The sequence below is a fragment of the Hemibagrus wyckioides genome, linkage group LG09, assembly GCF_019097595.1.
Source record: "Hemibagrus wyckioides isolate EC202008001 linkage group LG09, SWU_Hwy_1.0, whole genome shotgun sequence".
In the NCBI taxonomy this organism is placed as follows: Eukaryota; Metazoa; Chordata; class Actinopteri; order Siluriformes; family Bagridae; genus Hemibagrus; species Hemibagrus wyckioides.
The window spans coordinates 24,571,529-24,588,082 of NC_080718.1; the positions used below are offsets into that span (position 1 = coordinate 24,571,529).

At 38.8% G+C, this 16,554-nt stretch overlaps 1 protein-coding gene across 7 annotated transcripts in view; it reads right to left on the bottom strand.

The window, feature by feature from the left end:
- Positions 1-4,713, bottom strand: part of hspa12a (heat shock protein 12A) — a 49,918-nt gene extending 45,205 nt beyond the window's left edge. For 4 of the 7 annotated variants that reach the window (XM_058399364.1, XM_058399359.1, XM_058399363.1 and 1 more), the window contains exon 1: positions 4,387-4,713. Coding sequence is in view for 3 of the 7 variants with exons in the window: in XM_058399359.1 (XP_058255342.1) it covers positions 4,387-4,444 (58 nt within the window). In the remaining 4 variants the exon portion in view is untranslated. Of the gene's footprint in view, positions 1-3,085; positions 3,234-4,386 lie in introns of those variants that run through there. The other 3 variants (XM_058399362.1, XM_058399361.1, XM_058399365.1) reach the window with 2 other exon arrangements.
- Between the last annotated feature and the right edge of the window lie 11,841 nt (positions 4,714-16,554).

The following is a 16,554-nucleotide window of genomic DNA, read 5'->3' on the forward strand; positions in this document are numbered from 1 at the left end:
CTATTTATCTTGAACATTTATCCCTAATGAGCAAGGCTGAGGCGAGAAAAAACTCCCTGAGATGATACGAGGAAGAAACCTTTAAAGGAACCAGAAGCTCATCCTCATTATCTTACCCTTTTTTTTAATTCCTCTTATACAAAAGCAATTTGTACTCCAAAATATCTACAAATCTGATGCTTGAGCTCTTTATATGATTACAGGCACCTTTCAGCATGTGGGTCCCGACCTGGACACAGTGATCCGAGTCATGATTTAACTTCCTCTCATTAAAATGCATTATGCGACAGAATGCCAAGTCCTGGATGTGGATTTTCATGTCACTTACACGTTATTTATTAGCTGCAAAAGCGATGGACTAACGGCAGACGAAGCAATTACAGGTCATTTGCGGTCTTTGCGTTTGCCTCTAAAGGAAATCGGTAGCACCAGAAGAGAGGAGGGTTCCACACAGCCGCACCCTGACAGCATGATCTCCGGCACGTTGCACTGCTGAGCGTGTGAACATGGTCACACCCTTCACACTGTCTGAGAGGAGTGTACGTCTCTGTGTCCGTCTCCACAACCTACTAATAAGAAAGTGGACCTCTGGCCATGTGTAAAGAATGTGCATGCACCTGTCTATGTGTGTGTGTGTGTGTGTGTGTGTGTGTGTGTGTGTGTGTGTGAGCTGCAGTGCTGCAGTGATGACCCCTCTCACACGCTGACTCAGCAGTCATTAAACAGCCATTGTCCGGACCGCATGCTGCCTTTAGTGCAGGTTCACCACGACGCTATCAGGCGTTCGGACGGATTAGACGCCACAATTATGTCATTTTAAAGAGCTGAAAATGCAACAAAACAAGCGTGGGATCAACACACAAAAGCCACCGCATGCTTAGCATTGTAGCTAATGTGAGGCTTCAGATCAGGTCGCAAAAAAACATCATAATAACCTGACAGCCAACTGCAAACACTTTTACAACAAATCAGTGCTGGACTAAACTGATGTCATTGTAAACAGAAAAACATTAAACATCTCCAACCTCTCATAAATCACCACAATCTCCATGACATTTCCTCTTTAAACAGGTGCAATAAAGAGAGCATCTGTATACTGCAAGCTGATTGGCTCTTCTCTTTTATGATGAAATAACACTACTTGTCTGCATCTACTTACACAGTGATACCAGAGCGCGCGCGCGCACACACACACACACACACCAGTGAATTCCAGTAAATAATCCTGAAGATATTTTTTTGTAAAAGATAATCTGATAGCCCACATGCTATCTCGTATGGCAATTGTTACATCAAAGTTAAAAATATACCAAGAAAAAACAGCAGATGTGACTGAGCTGGATTTCATTATGAAGTAAAAATGAACAGATGTCCACTTGCCTAGCTAGTAACTAACCTGCTGACATACGATTTCTATTTCAGATGATGTATAGAGGTAAATGAAACGTTTCTGGACTGAGATGATGTCTCCTTTCACCTGATTAGCAATAAAGCAAACACAATCATGGACATAAAACCACCATGCCAAGCTGCTCACCACATGGATCCTGCCAAGAGCTTGAATCAAAGGAACAACCTACACTGTAAATTATATTAAATTATATGTCTAAATCTACTAAGTAATAATGTTTGCACTTATAAGTGTGTATTAGTGACTTTAAATTACCACTACACATTCTTGCCAGTTTGTTGATTCCATGCCGGTTTGTGTTTTCATATTACTTCATTGCATCTCTTCCAAATCTTCTTCATTTTCCCATTTATTTAATTATCAAACGAGTCCACAACACCACAAACCCTTTTGTCAGCCTCCAGCACATCTCATTATGTGAGTGAGAAGGGGATAGACAAGTAGGTTATTTATTTAAAGTCCTAGGCCTTGCCTTCAACACCCAGTTAGTGAAACAGTTTGTTTACAGATTCCTCCTGCACATGTGAAACACATTACTGACCTGCCTAATGTCACAAAACTCAGCGTACCTCTCACACACTATGTGAGGACACACACTGCCTCAGAGGCCATCCTTCCCCCAGGAACAAAGGGGGTCTTTATGCCCAGTGGCCAAAAGTGCCACTGTGGGAAATGGGGCTGTTTTTCTGCTGTTGGCGTCTTTATTTAGGCCGGATCCCAAATGGCTCCCTGCTCCCTGTATCACTGCATCACACAGGAAAAGAAATGCTGGCTCCTCCATCTCCTTGGATGAGTGTTTTCCATTCTATTTGCCCAGGGGCAGGACTGGGGCATGCTTCCCTAGGTAGGTCACAGCAGGAAGGTATTTGGGATTCAGCCTAACCAGTCAAGGTTAAAATGTGAATGACAGGCTAAGTGCTAAGGTGATTTAGGGATTGAGGAGGAGACAAATGGTCGAAGCTGGTGCGCCAATGCATATGCAAAGAGTCGCAATTAGCGAGCGCGTGTCAGCGCTTAAAGAAGACACGCAACATTTACATGCAACATCCGGGGAGCTGGAATGACATGTAGATGCGCAGTTATCTAAAGAACATGCAAAGTCATCAAGGTTGCTTTAGGGTGCAACGGTTTAAAAAAAAAATCATGCTGCTGATCGATTAATAATGCTGAACACACATGTCCTCGCGCTGTTTCCAGCATGTTCGATGCCGGCCAAGTAACGCACACGTAACGCATGATCCCGCACGCCAGACACGCGCCCCTCCCGCATTCCACCAGATTACACCATCTTGGCTGCATCCCAATTTGCTCCTTTATAGTGGACTACATAGGGAGCAGAATATCGCATGTTGCGGTTAACTTCTACACTGAGTAATGAGACATTTGGAATGCGGCCTTTGCGTCCTGAAGGACAGTTGCGTTTGTCCCGTGCAACGAAACTGTCAACAACCTGCAACTCATAATAAAACCGCCAGAGATCCGAGTTATTTCTAATAAGCAACAAGGCATAGCAGTAGCAGTGATTTCTGATCTCGTGCATCAGAGATGCAAAAGATGCGCGGTCTAAAACCAGGTACACCGTTTCAAACAAACAGCTATGCATCTTAACTCTCCCGCACAGAAACGAAGGATTTGACATGCGTTTATAGTTCGCACCCGAGGCTTTTCTCCTACCTCTTTGCGGTTTCACCAGAGATGATGAAGAAGATGACGGCGGTAATGAAGCACGAGGACTTTTTGCTGCATTGACTCAGCGCTCTCCAGCACTGTACCACGTGACACCGCGCTGCGCCGTTCAGAGATGGCCATCACGACTCACTTTACAGAATCGACTCTTTCAAACAATCCCGTCTAAAAGAATCGGACTAAGAGTTCCATCTGTTTGATTCACCAATCAAAGCATCACACAAACAGTATTAAGCAGGCCAATTACAGAATTTTATATCACCATGTCTTAAAAAACGTAAACTGTTGAGATGGTAGTCTACATTTAGAGCTCAAAATCTGGCTTGGTTGCTGCTGTTCTACCTTGTGTTATAAACAAATATAGCAAAGATTCGAACCAAAAGTTACACTTAAACATCCTTTCAAAAGCGAAGCTATAAAATCGAGAGCCAAATCTTTTTGATTCTTAATGTCTGACTTCATTTTGACTTTCATCATACAGAACCAAAGGACAATTTTGCCAGTGGACAAAGTGGTTTAACTTGGGTAATTATTTACATTTCTAACTAAAAACCTTTTAAGCTACCACTTGTAAATGTCAGCTCATAAATGTTGGTTAACATTTCAAAACAATAATTGATTTCGGACACGGTCGATTGATTCATTTTCAAGATTCGATTCGCACAACTCACTCACAAAAGAGTCGTTTAAAAAGAATCAAACAACTCACGAGTCACCCATCACTAGCACCGTTTTAGCTTTGCAGCTATAAACCCCACGGTTTTGGCCTTTGGCGCTTTTGTGTAGGGGAACCAGACATCAAGCCTGGTATCCGGGTTAAAATGTCTGTTTCAAGCTAAGTTTAATAAATGTCATGTACCATTCACAGTTCAGTAAGGGTAACAGAGCCTGCTTCAGAAACCTCACACAGCTGCAGCCAACACAAAACGGGGAGAAGGAAGTGTAAAACTGCAAGGGAGGGAAAAAACTTCATTTCCGCCCACTCTGGTCCTGTTAAACATCTGTATCGTTTTCAGGCGATACAGCCTGCTGAGAGTCACAATGTAACAAGAAACATAGTATAAAACACAGCACACTTTTCAAGAGAGAGCTGGAGAGCAAAACATACTGCGTCCCAAAACCACAAACTACTACAGGACCCGAGGAGTGGTCATGGCCCATGTACGTGCGGTTTGGGACGTTGCCCACAAGCCTGAACTTCTCATAGTAGTGCGATTATTATGGTTACATCACAGAAGAAGAACCCAAAACACTGTCATCAAAATGTAACCATATGAACTTTCTCATACCTGTTATATTGTCATCCATCGCTATTTCTATTTCTTGTTCAGCCATTGTATCCACCATATTCCTGGAGATGAGATCCTTAACAAATCATGAAAATAACACCAGAGCCCACTTTTCTCTTGGAACGCAGATCATTGGGTGTTTGTTTTTTTTTTAAGAGGCCTGCTTGAGCTTTTTCCAATAAAACGGAGCATTCAAAACCCGTCTCTACAGCAACCTCTTTTCTTTCTTTAGTTCTTTCTTTCTTTCTTTCTTTTGCCCTGGATGTCTGACACCTTGGAGAAAGGAAGTCTGTACTGGCCGCGACTTTCCGTCTGTTGGCTCGCCGTCCCGCCCCTTACACGACCCTCCCGGTGCTTCACTGACCTAATGAGTGTTTAATCTGCGCAAATCGAGCGCAGCCACACTGGACTTGGCTAATCTCTCCACATTATAGAGGCACGTCCCAACATACTTAATACATACCTTAAAAAAAGTGAATTTTTACAAGTTAGACTAGTGCCAATTTTCATTAAAAACACTATAAGCAGATCGAAAGTGTTGAATGCAAAAGTTTGCACATCCTTAGATATACCCTGTGAGAGGCAGGTTCCCCAAACCCTCATCCTGGAGAAGCCCCTGTCCTGCACATGATAGAGTTTTCCCTCCTTCCAGCACCTCCTTTATCTCAGGGAGGGATGTTAATTAGCTGATTAGTTGGAAATGGAGTTGGGAAACAATGAATTGTGCAGGACCAAAAATGGTTTAAAAGCTTTAAAATAAAGCACACTGTAATTATGAACAACATTTGTGTTACATCTATATGATTTTTATATAAATACCTTTTGTACAACCACATTCCATCACAGGTTATGTTCAGTAGTTGGATGTTACTGTCCCAGTGATATTGTACTGTAAAAAAGAAGGTAGTCGGGTAATGTGTCCTTCACAACAACCTGTATGCATGCTGCGGATAAATATCATAAACCTTAATGAAACCTATACAATTCAAAGAAAATACAAAACAACATTTTGCCTGCCCTGGTGCACTGTAACCTCAAAATATAATCAGTAAAAGAATTCCTGCGTTTAATATCACATTCTTGAAACATCCTTTTCCATGAGACATTTTACTTCACTCCACCCTGTTATGTCATGGGATGAAGTTTTTCTCTCATTCATGTTCTCCACATCCATGTTACTCAAATAATACATGAAAGTAAATTAAACCCCCTCAATGCTAATACTTCGAAATGTAATTATCAGCAAAGAAACCCTGAAAAATGATCACCACTATACAGACATTTTGGTTACATAGCACAGATATACACCGATCAGGCACAACATTATGATCACCTGCCTAATATTGCGTTGGTCCCCCTTTTGTTGCCAAAACAGCCCTGACCCATCCTGCACTGTGTATTCTGACACCTTTCTATCAGAACCAGCATTAACTTCTTCAGCAATTTGAGCAACAGTAGCTCGTCTGTTGGATCGGATCACACGGACCAGCCTTCGCTCCCCATGTGTATCAGTGAGACTTTGACGTCCATGACCCTGTCACCGGTTCACCACTGTTCCTTCCTTAGACCACTTTTGATAGATACTGACCACTGCAGACCGGGAACACCCCACAAGAGCTGCCGTTTTGGAGATGCTCTGATCCAGTGGTCTAGCCATCACGATTTGGCCCTTGGTCAAACTCGCTCAAATCCTTACGCTTGTCCATTTTTCCTGCTTCTAACACATCAACTTTGAGGACAAAATGTTCACCTGCTGCCTAATATCCCACCCACTAACAGGTGCCATGATGAGGAGATCATCAGTCTTAATTTACTTCACCTGTCAGTGGTCATAATGTTATGGCTGATCGGTGTACATATTAGTATGTTGTGTATATTCTAGTTCATTCAAACACTTAAAATAAACAAGAACATTTACAGACTTGAATTTCTGAGAGAGATGAGCTTTTCACAAAAATTCAGAATAAAAATGTAATTAAATTTATATTTATGCCTAATGAGTAAGCCAGAGGCCAAGGACGCAAGGAAAAACTCCCGGAGACCATATGAGGAAGAAACCTTTGAGAGGAACCAGACTCAAACCAGAACCTCATCCTCATCTGGAGGGTGTGATTATAAATCCACAAAAATATCTGAATTAGTTTTAAATACATGCATTATAATACTTTAGTTTGGAAAACCCTTCAGAATAAAGTCTTCAGAATATACTTCAGTGCTTTCATTTAGGTTAAAAGAGGACAAATCTTGAACCAGCTGCAATAATTGAGGAAGTTCAGACGCAGAGTGTGATCTCCAGCACAAGCAGTAATTTAACTGCATCTGGCACATGATTCAAAATAACTGAGGCGCTGAAAGGCAGTAATTTGTTTCCATGTCACAGGCGGTGCAACTGAGGAACTCCATGAGGCACTAAAATATCCTATATGATATAAAATGTTGTTAGTAATTAGGAATAATAACTCCTGTTCTGTTCACTTCGCTTTGTAATGTATATCATGAAACAGAATTACTTATAGATTTTTAAATAACCAAATTATTTTCCATTTCATTTATTATAGAAAGAGAAAATAGAAGATAAGTGATAGAGATTTCACTAAAGGCAAGTCCAGCAATATGTTGGTATCACAGTACACTAGCGCTATATAAAGTCTCTATTTTGTTACTAGGCCATGTTTCCTGGATATGACTACACTCCTAGACATCTCAGTAGTCCATGCCACTGCCCAAACTGTCCATAATTTCTGTAAAAAGCCAAAAACAACCTTAACCTGGATATCAATACATTATACAAATTAACTTTTGATTACGCTCTTGTTTAGAAAGATAGAAGACACCAGTATAATAGACATGACTAAGGAGAGAGCTGGTCATCATGTATTAGGGATGAAGAGGCTTACTGGTCATGTCCAGAGAAGTGCCACTATAAGTCAGCTTTTTACTCCATCTAGTGGTCACTTCTAACCTGACCCTGTAAGACCCTTCAATTAGCAAAGCGGCACAACAGAACCAGAGCAGCCCACCCTGCTACATACAGCCAAAGCGTGGGGTGTGGTGGCATGTGATTAATCCTATACAATCCTCTCCATGCTGCTAATGCACGTAACGTGATCTCCCACATCACCTCTGAGCTTCTCCTTTGAGCTTCTAGCATGATTAATAATCTTTACGTTTAGAATTATTAAAAAACTTCTACTGTTATTAGTTGTTGTTCCTTCAGTATCTCTGTTCAATAACAAGCGTGCACACAGAGTAACGAGGCTGAATTGCCCATAACTGTGGTGTCCAGAGATGGACTGGCATCTCATCCCGAGTGTATTCCTGCCACACTGTCAGTGCTCCCGGGATTAGAAGAACGATGGTCCCACCGTGACCAGGACAAAGCACTTACTCAAGATGAATGAATGAATTTCATGAAAGTGTGAGGTTATCATGACCTGTAACAGGCAACAATACTGCTTTCTAAGTTCTGTAAAGGTTTGACTCATGCTTTAAGCTATTGCATGAATTATGCATTTAAAGAAGACGTTCATGTTTACAACATCTTTTGCCTTTACATTACACACCCGCCTAATATTGTGTTGGTGCTGCCAAAAACAGCCCTGACCCGTCCTGCACTGTGTATTCTGACCCCTTTCTATCAGAACCAGCATTAACGTTTTCAGCAATTTGAGCAACAGTAGCTCGTCTGTTGGATCGGATCACACGGGCCACGTGCATCAATGAACCTTGACCGCCCATGACCCTGTCACCGGTTCACCACCGTTCCTTCTTTGGACAACTTTTGATAGATACTGACCACTGCAGACCGGGAACACCCCACAAGAGCTGCAGTTTTGGAGATGCTCTGATCCAGTGGTCTAGCCATCACAATTTGGCCCTTCATCAAACTCGCTCAAATCCTTACGCTTGTCCATTTGTCCTGCTTCTAACACATCAACTTTGAGGACAAAATGTTCACTTGCTGCCTAATATATCCCACCCACTAACAGGTGCCATGATGAGGAGATCATCAGTCTTATTCACGGCACCGGTCACTGGTCATAATGATATGCCTGATCAGTGTGCATAGTAGTAAATGTAATATCAGTAGAACTCCAACAGCACCAAATTGTGGAATCACTTATTTTTATAGAAAATATAAGGCTGTGTCCTAAATGCTGTAAAGATAACTGTAAAACTCTAGCGTACAACAATACAATATTGTGTGGACTTTTTCATTTCCTGAATTCCATCAACTGTTATTGAGGAAGAAATAACCCATGTTTGTAGAAAGTTTCAATTTTGTTCTTCAGTTAAGTCTGTAAGATTTTTGTTTGTGGCTGTAGACATTTAGTGCAAATTACGGCAAGCTTTGGAGTCCAATCACCACAAAGAATGTACTGTACAACACACACAAGATCAGGTGATGTTTCAACAGTCTTCAACTGTCCAGTTTTGAAGAGTCTGTGCTCATGGTAGCCTCAGATTCCTGTTCATGTCTGACAGCAGTGGAAACTAGTCTGGTCTTCTGCTGTCGTAGCCTTGTGCTTTTTGAGTTCTTTTCTGCTCACCACGGCTGTAAAGGGTAGTTATTTGTGTTAAGATTCTGCCTAAACCAATTTGATCATCCTTCTCTAACCGTTTGCAGCACACTTTTCTGTTTTTCTTTATATGGATTGCACTATTACCACATGCCTGGCTGACGGTGTTCCTATTAAAGTGGTCCAGGTCCAGGTTTTACCTCAAGGTCAGGTGGTTAAACAGGTAGTTATAGCTCACATAGGGGAGCCTGGGGATGACAGTTAAAGATGACACCCTTAATATCTCTGAAACAGAAGAACGTCATATGGTTTGATTCGTATATTTATAGAAACTGTCTAAAAGTAACAGTCTAGAATTTATTCACATTCTTCATCTCAGAAGATTCAGTTTTATACTTGATTGCGACATACTAACACAGTTGTTAAACTCTCACAAGATCAAACCAGGCTTTTGACTGGTAACACTAACTCATTTAGAGTAAGGGATGTGGGTCGTTGATATGAAGGGTGATGAAGATGGTGGTTAATTGGAACAAAATTTGTTCTGACAAGATCTGTAGATGTTTCTACAACACAATGAAACTGCAGAAAACCTAGTAAGGACTTGTATGAGCCAGATGAGGAAAACAACTGCCCTGCATCCAGAGTTTAACTTTAATTTAGTGCTAAAACAGCCATTGGTTAAGTAACAGTGCTGCTGGTTTACTGTTCTCCTGTTTTAGGTCAGTTAGGATTACCAAAATTATTTCTGTTTGCTAAATTCCACAATAGTGAGAGATAATAATCTTCCTTTTTATTACTTTCTTTAATGTAAGAAGTTGACCTACATTTCCTTAGTATTTGGTAGCATTGCCTTTACACTGTATGATTTGGATCAAACGTTTTTGGGTATCCTTCCACAAGCTTCTCACAATAGTTTGCTAGAATTTTGACATCCATCCATTTTCTATAAACGCTTTATTTCCAATTAGGGCCATGGGGATCTGCTGGAACCTGTCCCAGCACACATTGGGCAAAAGGCAGGGGTACGACCTGGACAGGTTGCCAGTCTATCACAGGGCCACACATATAGACAGACAACCACACACAAGTGCTGCTCACTTGACATTAAACAAACAGGAGGACTAAACAGGAGAAGTTACTCTGATTTAATGTGAGACAAAAAGGTTATATGTCTTTTTATACAGTGTATTGTGAACTTCTGGTTTCAACGATATGTCCCAAATGTGATTACTCTTTACTCAGCTGCTGCTCAAATGTTCAGCTGAAGAACACTGGATATAAATCTTATCACAGATGAGGAAAAACAGGACAGAAAAATAGAAATTGTTTAAAACTGAATAAAATATTGAGATTCGTGGCAAATGTGAACACACTTGAACAATGCTATCTAAAAGTCAGGTTCAGGATACGAAAGTTTTTCTCTGAAGAAACATTATATTTTAATATTCTTATAGTTATATTATCATTAGTTATATTCAAGATGTAAATGTTAATTTATGTTATCCTTTATATTCTTTCCAATATTTTTATGTTTCACTTTCACTGATACAGATCATCCGAGTTTGATGATTATTTACATCTCACCAACCTGCCTAGAAATTGTACTGTAGGGAACCACTGTACAATTTTGGTCTAGTTGTTTGTTTGTTTGTTTGTTTGTTCACTTTGTCTGTAAAGTTTTGAGGAACTAAACATAAAGTAAAAACCTCTGCCAATCATCGCCTTTTCTCCCCTATACTTTCAGAAACCAGGTACTGAAATAGACTTTATGTTGGCTCTGGGTGATGTGTATCTTTAATAATTATCATTTAAAATAATAAAATAATAATTTAAAAATAAAATCTCAAATCTGGGACCCTTTAATCACCTGTTATAGTAAAGCTACATGCTATAGTTGAACTACACACACCTTCTTAGGTAAAAGACATTTAATATACAGCTGTTACTAGACATCAGAAATCAAGTAATTACTCTAAATTGCTGTTTATAGCGCATGCGTGGAAATGACGCGCATGCGCTGTAACAATCAAGCCCTGCCTCAGATCATGAACTGAAGTCCACAAGGGGGAAGTGTGGACACAGAAAGCTGAAAATCTGCACCAGGCTTGGTTTTATATATTCTTGTGTTTTTATCATTTTGTTATATTTTTCTCTTTATAAAGTCGACAGAATGCTCTAATGTGTAGAATTTGGGCTTTTCTTTCTTTAGCTTTTTGTGATGATGGTCTTCACTTTAAAATAACTGGACTGGAAAAATAAACACAAGAGTAAATGAAAGAAATGGGCTGACTTGCTTGCTTGAGGCCTACAGTGAGTTCATGAATCACATATTTGACAAGTAACCCATTGCAATGTTGTGCAAAATATATAAAGAGTGACAGAAATACAGTTTTGAGGATGTGTAATCTTTGCTGTTTGTTGGTGTAAATTTGTCAGATTTTATTTTTCCAAACATTATTCCTAACCCTGCTTTAGTGACCTGACCCTTTGTCAGTTAAAATTTGTTCCTGGAGGAAAAAAAGACAACAAATACTAATATAAATATATTTATTTTGGATTTTTTGTCTTTTTTAAGACAATGACCTTTTACCACATTCACACACTAATATTATTTAAATAAGCTCTCTAAGCAATCACCCTTTTCCTTATTTATCTATTTATTCATTTATTATTATTATTATTATTATTATTATTATTATTATTATTATTATTATTATTTATTTTTACTTACTTATTTATCTATTTATTTTATTTTATTTATTTATTTATTTATTTATTTTTAATACACCCCAACCCAAATCTGAGGTTGTATGAATCAGTTTGGTCAAAATAATTATTTGATTAATGACTAATCAGTGGTTCATTAATAAAGCTCAAAATATACTGCAAATGCAACTATCTCTGTTATTTAAATGACTATATTAATAACTTTATTTTTTTTCTAAATATCACAAAAAACTGAGGGTGATAAATCTACCTAACAGAAATGTATTAACAGAAGGTGATTCTATAAATCTAAATGTTGTCACATGAGATTCAGGGTGTATTTTAAATTCATACACAACAATTAAGACTTCAAAAAAATTCTTATTTAACGTTTTTGGTTGACTTGTTTTCTTATAACATGTACATTTTATATCTATATAAGCGTTCTTGACCCCTAGTATTTAATATGAGCTTATAGTAAAGTTTTGGGAGATTTTATGACTTTGCACAGAAATGTGTTTGCCACAAAGTACTTATCTGGTCATTCTTGGTGAATTAAAAGCATATTATTATTAGTATTTATTTATTTAAAGTAATATTGCTGTCAGGCTATTTCCATGTCATTGAAATGCACAGTGCTGAATTAGCGCCAGATGGTCTTCTACAAACTCAAGGTGTTAATTCAACACTTAGGATCTAACTGTTTATTCAACACTGAGATCCTTGGGATTTTCCTAGTCCCTCTGCCTTGTGTAGGCTATTATATATATAAAAAAATCTTGGAAACCGGATAAGACTGTCCAGGCCGCAATCTTTGTCATCTTTTTTACTTAAAGCTTAAAGGGGTTAAATGACACTTGCCACTTACTTTACCGCTCTTCTCAGCAGGAGAAACGCACCTACTCGTAATATGCAAAGGTCAAGGGTTTGCACTTGCACTCACGCATTAGCCAGATGGCCACAAGCGAATAATTCAACACGCCGAGCTCGACCTGTCCGTGAACTCTCTCAAAGGGCTTAAAGCAGAGAGAATGCCTGAAAAGCGAAATCGGCCCAAAACATTCATTAAGAAAGTCTTAAGTGAGTGCTTTAGTCACACGGCTAATCTCCTGGTTTTATGTGCGATAGCAGCAGTTGTGTGCAGTCCAGGCCTGGTGTATAAACCTGCTCAGTCTGACTCTATTCATGCTGAAGGCTGTTTAGACCTGCTACAATAATCCGATTAATCATATTAGGATAAATGTATGGGAGATTTGTGGAAAGGGGAAAAAGTCATTTCTATAAAAGAAGGCCATAATCTCAGCTCGTAAATCCTTAATAAGCCTTATATTCATATGAGAATGATGCAAGATGAACAGTTTATTAGGTATTAATAACATGCATGAAAAGATTCAGTAGCCCCTGTTAAATTATTCATATGTTTTGGGGTATATGCAGTTAGAGTGACTGAAGAGGAGGCAAATGTCTTATTTAAGTTTTTAACTAATGCATGAATGAACTCCGAATTAAAATCATTTATCAGATACTCTTCATTCCTCACTGGAGCCCTCTGTGAGTTTCGCGGTCGTGTTCAGGCCAAAATAAAAACGTTGCAGCTGAGATAAAGCTGCTGGAGGTCTAGCATCCTCCTCCATTCATCAGACACCTGGCCAAGTTTGAAAACAGGAGCGGACGAGCGCGAGCCTCCGGGCCAATTAAACCCGCGCGCGAACACTCCCGCGCGCATCTGGGCGCTTCAGGCACGGAGAAAAAGCCGTGCTAATTAGGCCCAAACGGCGGCCTTTCTCTCCCCGCCGTGACCCGGTGCGACCCTGGGCCAAGCTGTTTAACGTTATTATTTGAGCACTTAAAACGCGTGAATGCAAATGCGCGCGCATTATTCGTTTGTTAGGATCCGCGAGTTGCTGCTCGAGCGCGGGTCACAATGAGCGTAAAGGCGAATTAACATTAACATGAACATGTCGCGCGGACGGGTGGCTAATTGTACGTTAGGTTTACTGACAAGGGTGCAACAAGTGCGCTCTCTCTCTCTCTCTCTCTCTCTCTCTGTGTGTGTGTGTGTGTGTGTGTGTGCGCGCGCGCTCCACATGCTGTAAACACTAATTTACTTGTGTTTATTGTTCTTTCATTCAGCAGTATCACGGACTTTCGGCCTCTTCTGCTTTACAAATTCTAAACTTATGGCTTAGTTATTTTGTTTGAAAGGAATTTTATCCCAACTTGTGTGCGGTTCCGTTACAATTGCATGAAGAGATGTTTAATGGAGAATTGTTTAGATGATCAAATGCACAATGGTTGAAAATAATGAATGGATCGGAATGGACTCGGGGGTTTTAGTCTGTCAGATTCTCTTGATTAAGTGAATGGTGTCTTGTTTGGCCTTCACATGATCCAACTAGAGATGTTACACATGGCTGCTCTCCACAGTGATTATTAACACGCGTAGGCCCACTGGACACTTCATTTCCCCCGAGAGTCGCTAGTGGAGAATTCTCCAGAAATGTAAGTTACCTATATCACTTTTTCTTGATTAACTAATTACTTAAAACTACGTGCCAAACTTAGTCTAGTTTCATTCCGACATTCATTCTCACTGATGCAATTATATAAAAAGTAAACTATACGCATCCGCTTCTTTTGAGAATTGTAAACTCTTACAGTGTAGTTTCCTATGTTCTAGATTATTTACAGTCATGACCGGATGGTGGCGACTGTGTTTCAGCTCTTATGCATCTTAGAGACTCAGCTCTTCACGCATCAGTCTTTATTTCCGCCAACTTTTCCACAAAAAAAGCCCAGCTCTTTCCAAAATATCTAATAATGTATCACAAACGGAATTAGCTGGCAAAATCAGTCTGATTAACATCGAACGTGTTGCATCCGAAACATACAGGCAGGTTTGAAAAATACTCCATGCGTCTGGATGTGTGTGTGTGTGTGTGTGTGTGTGTTTTTCTCCTCCACGCGCCCTGTGTGTTTAAAAAACCCTTGCCCATTATATCAGTGATATCACTTATTCCCGTTTGCGCCGTGAAGATTTGCGTTGGTTTGTTTTGTCCGATGTTATTATATTATATTATAAGTGTAGAGGATCGTTGGCATGCGCACCAATAAGCATGTACGCCGGCGTGACGTCACTCACTCACTCACTCACTCGCGCGCGCGCCTTCCCGGTAACTTCCTGTCCCGGTGAGACTGACCTCCTCGTGAACCCCGTGAGTTCAAATCTGAGCAAACACGCGCGCGCGCACAACACGGCTTTCTCTAAACCCATTTCTAAGTCATATTTCGTTAATGTGAGTGACAGAGGTGTGTGTACAGCTGCAGCACGAAGAGGACACAAATATTAAAATATATTTACTTATTTTCTAAATTTGCTGCTCAGTTTGAACCCACAAGGACACTTGGAGATTTTTCATTTAATTTTGCATGGGTCAGACATGGCAATTATAAAACGTAAAATCTATGTTAAATAAAATGTTAAATAAATTATTATTTAAAGTAAATCAAACAATTATTTAACCTTAAATATTTACCGCAATAATCCACTGTGTCGCACTCATCCGTCATCAAAACAATAAATAAATGTTAAACTAATAGTTACACCTCTAGAAATTTCCATGCAAATTGTTCCAATATTTATGTCAATATTTTTTTTAAATAATTACTGCATGCTTGTTTTATATTATTTTCTGATTATATATATTATTTATATAATCATAGCTCATATTTTTTTTTAAAAAAATAAGTGAAACGCAGAATATACTGCTATTTTATTTCTATAAGTATCAGCGACGCAGTTGTAGTGGAATGAACGCGAGTTCAGTATTTCAGTCTAGAAGAACTAGAGAAAATAATAAACAGAAAAAAATGGGGAAATATTGGGAGCTCAATGGACTAGAGGTTTGTTTGTTTGCTTGTTTATCTGTCAGATAGGCAACTTTACCCATATGGATAATATAAAAGCGAAGTTTCTTTATTAAATACATTTTACTGTGTAAGCAGAACCTATTGAAATTAGAGCTCAGGGTTAATGAATTCATTTCCGAATAAAACATCTGAAATGCATTTTAATGCAAGCATTTTTCCCCGCATAGATTATTTCAGATATCAAATATTTCCGGAAGTTCCACAGCACTAATATCACAATTAATACCTAATTTTAGTGTGCAGTAATGCAGTAAAAAAAAATAAAAACCCGACATAAAATTCTAACATTTAATATTTCTTGAATATATATATATATATATATATATATATATATATATATATATATATATATATATATATATATATATATATATATATTAAAAAGGAAAACATTTGTTTGATACATAATATAACAAGTTATATGAGATGGTTGGTGAGAGATGTGTGTTTTCGCTAAGTAAAATGAAAGAAAGCTCGCGCGCACCGGGCCTTTCCGCGCCTTTACAGCGTCTCAGGAATTAAAACTAAAAAACTATGCGGATCGCGTGATCTGTAAGATAGATAGATAGATAGATAGATAGATAGATAGATAGATAGATAGATAGATAGATAGATAGATAGATAGATAGATAGATAGATAGATAGATAGATAGATAGAAACATGGGTACATAAGTTTGGAGACTAGGCCTGTGACATTTTCAATAATAATTAAATAACCTAAACGATAGGGTAATAAACGATAACTCTAGCTATTTTATCTTTAAATCTCTTACCTAACTTGTGCTGAAAACATTCTAATGAAAACATATTAAAAAAATTAAACAATTTTACATTCATTTATTCAAACGTGCCTTTTGTTAATATGAATATTTGTCCGTCCATAAGTTTAAGATATTTTATTTAAAGTTGTTTTAGGAGGTCGCTTGCGTTTTGCGTAATTAAAAAAATGTAAAAATCTATGAATTAGCACTTTCTCGCCCGTTTGTTTTTGTAGCCAATGGTCTAAAA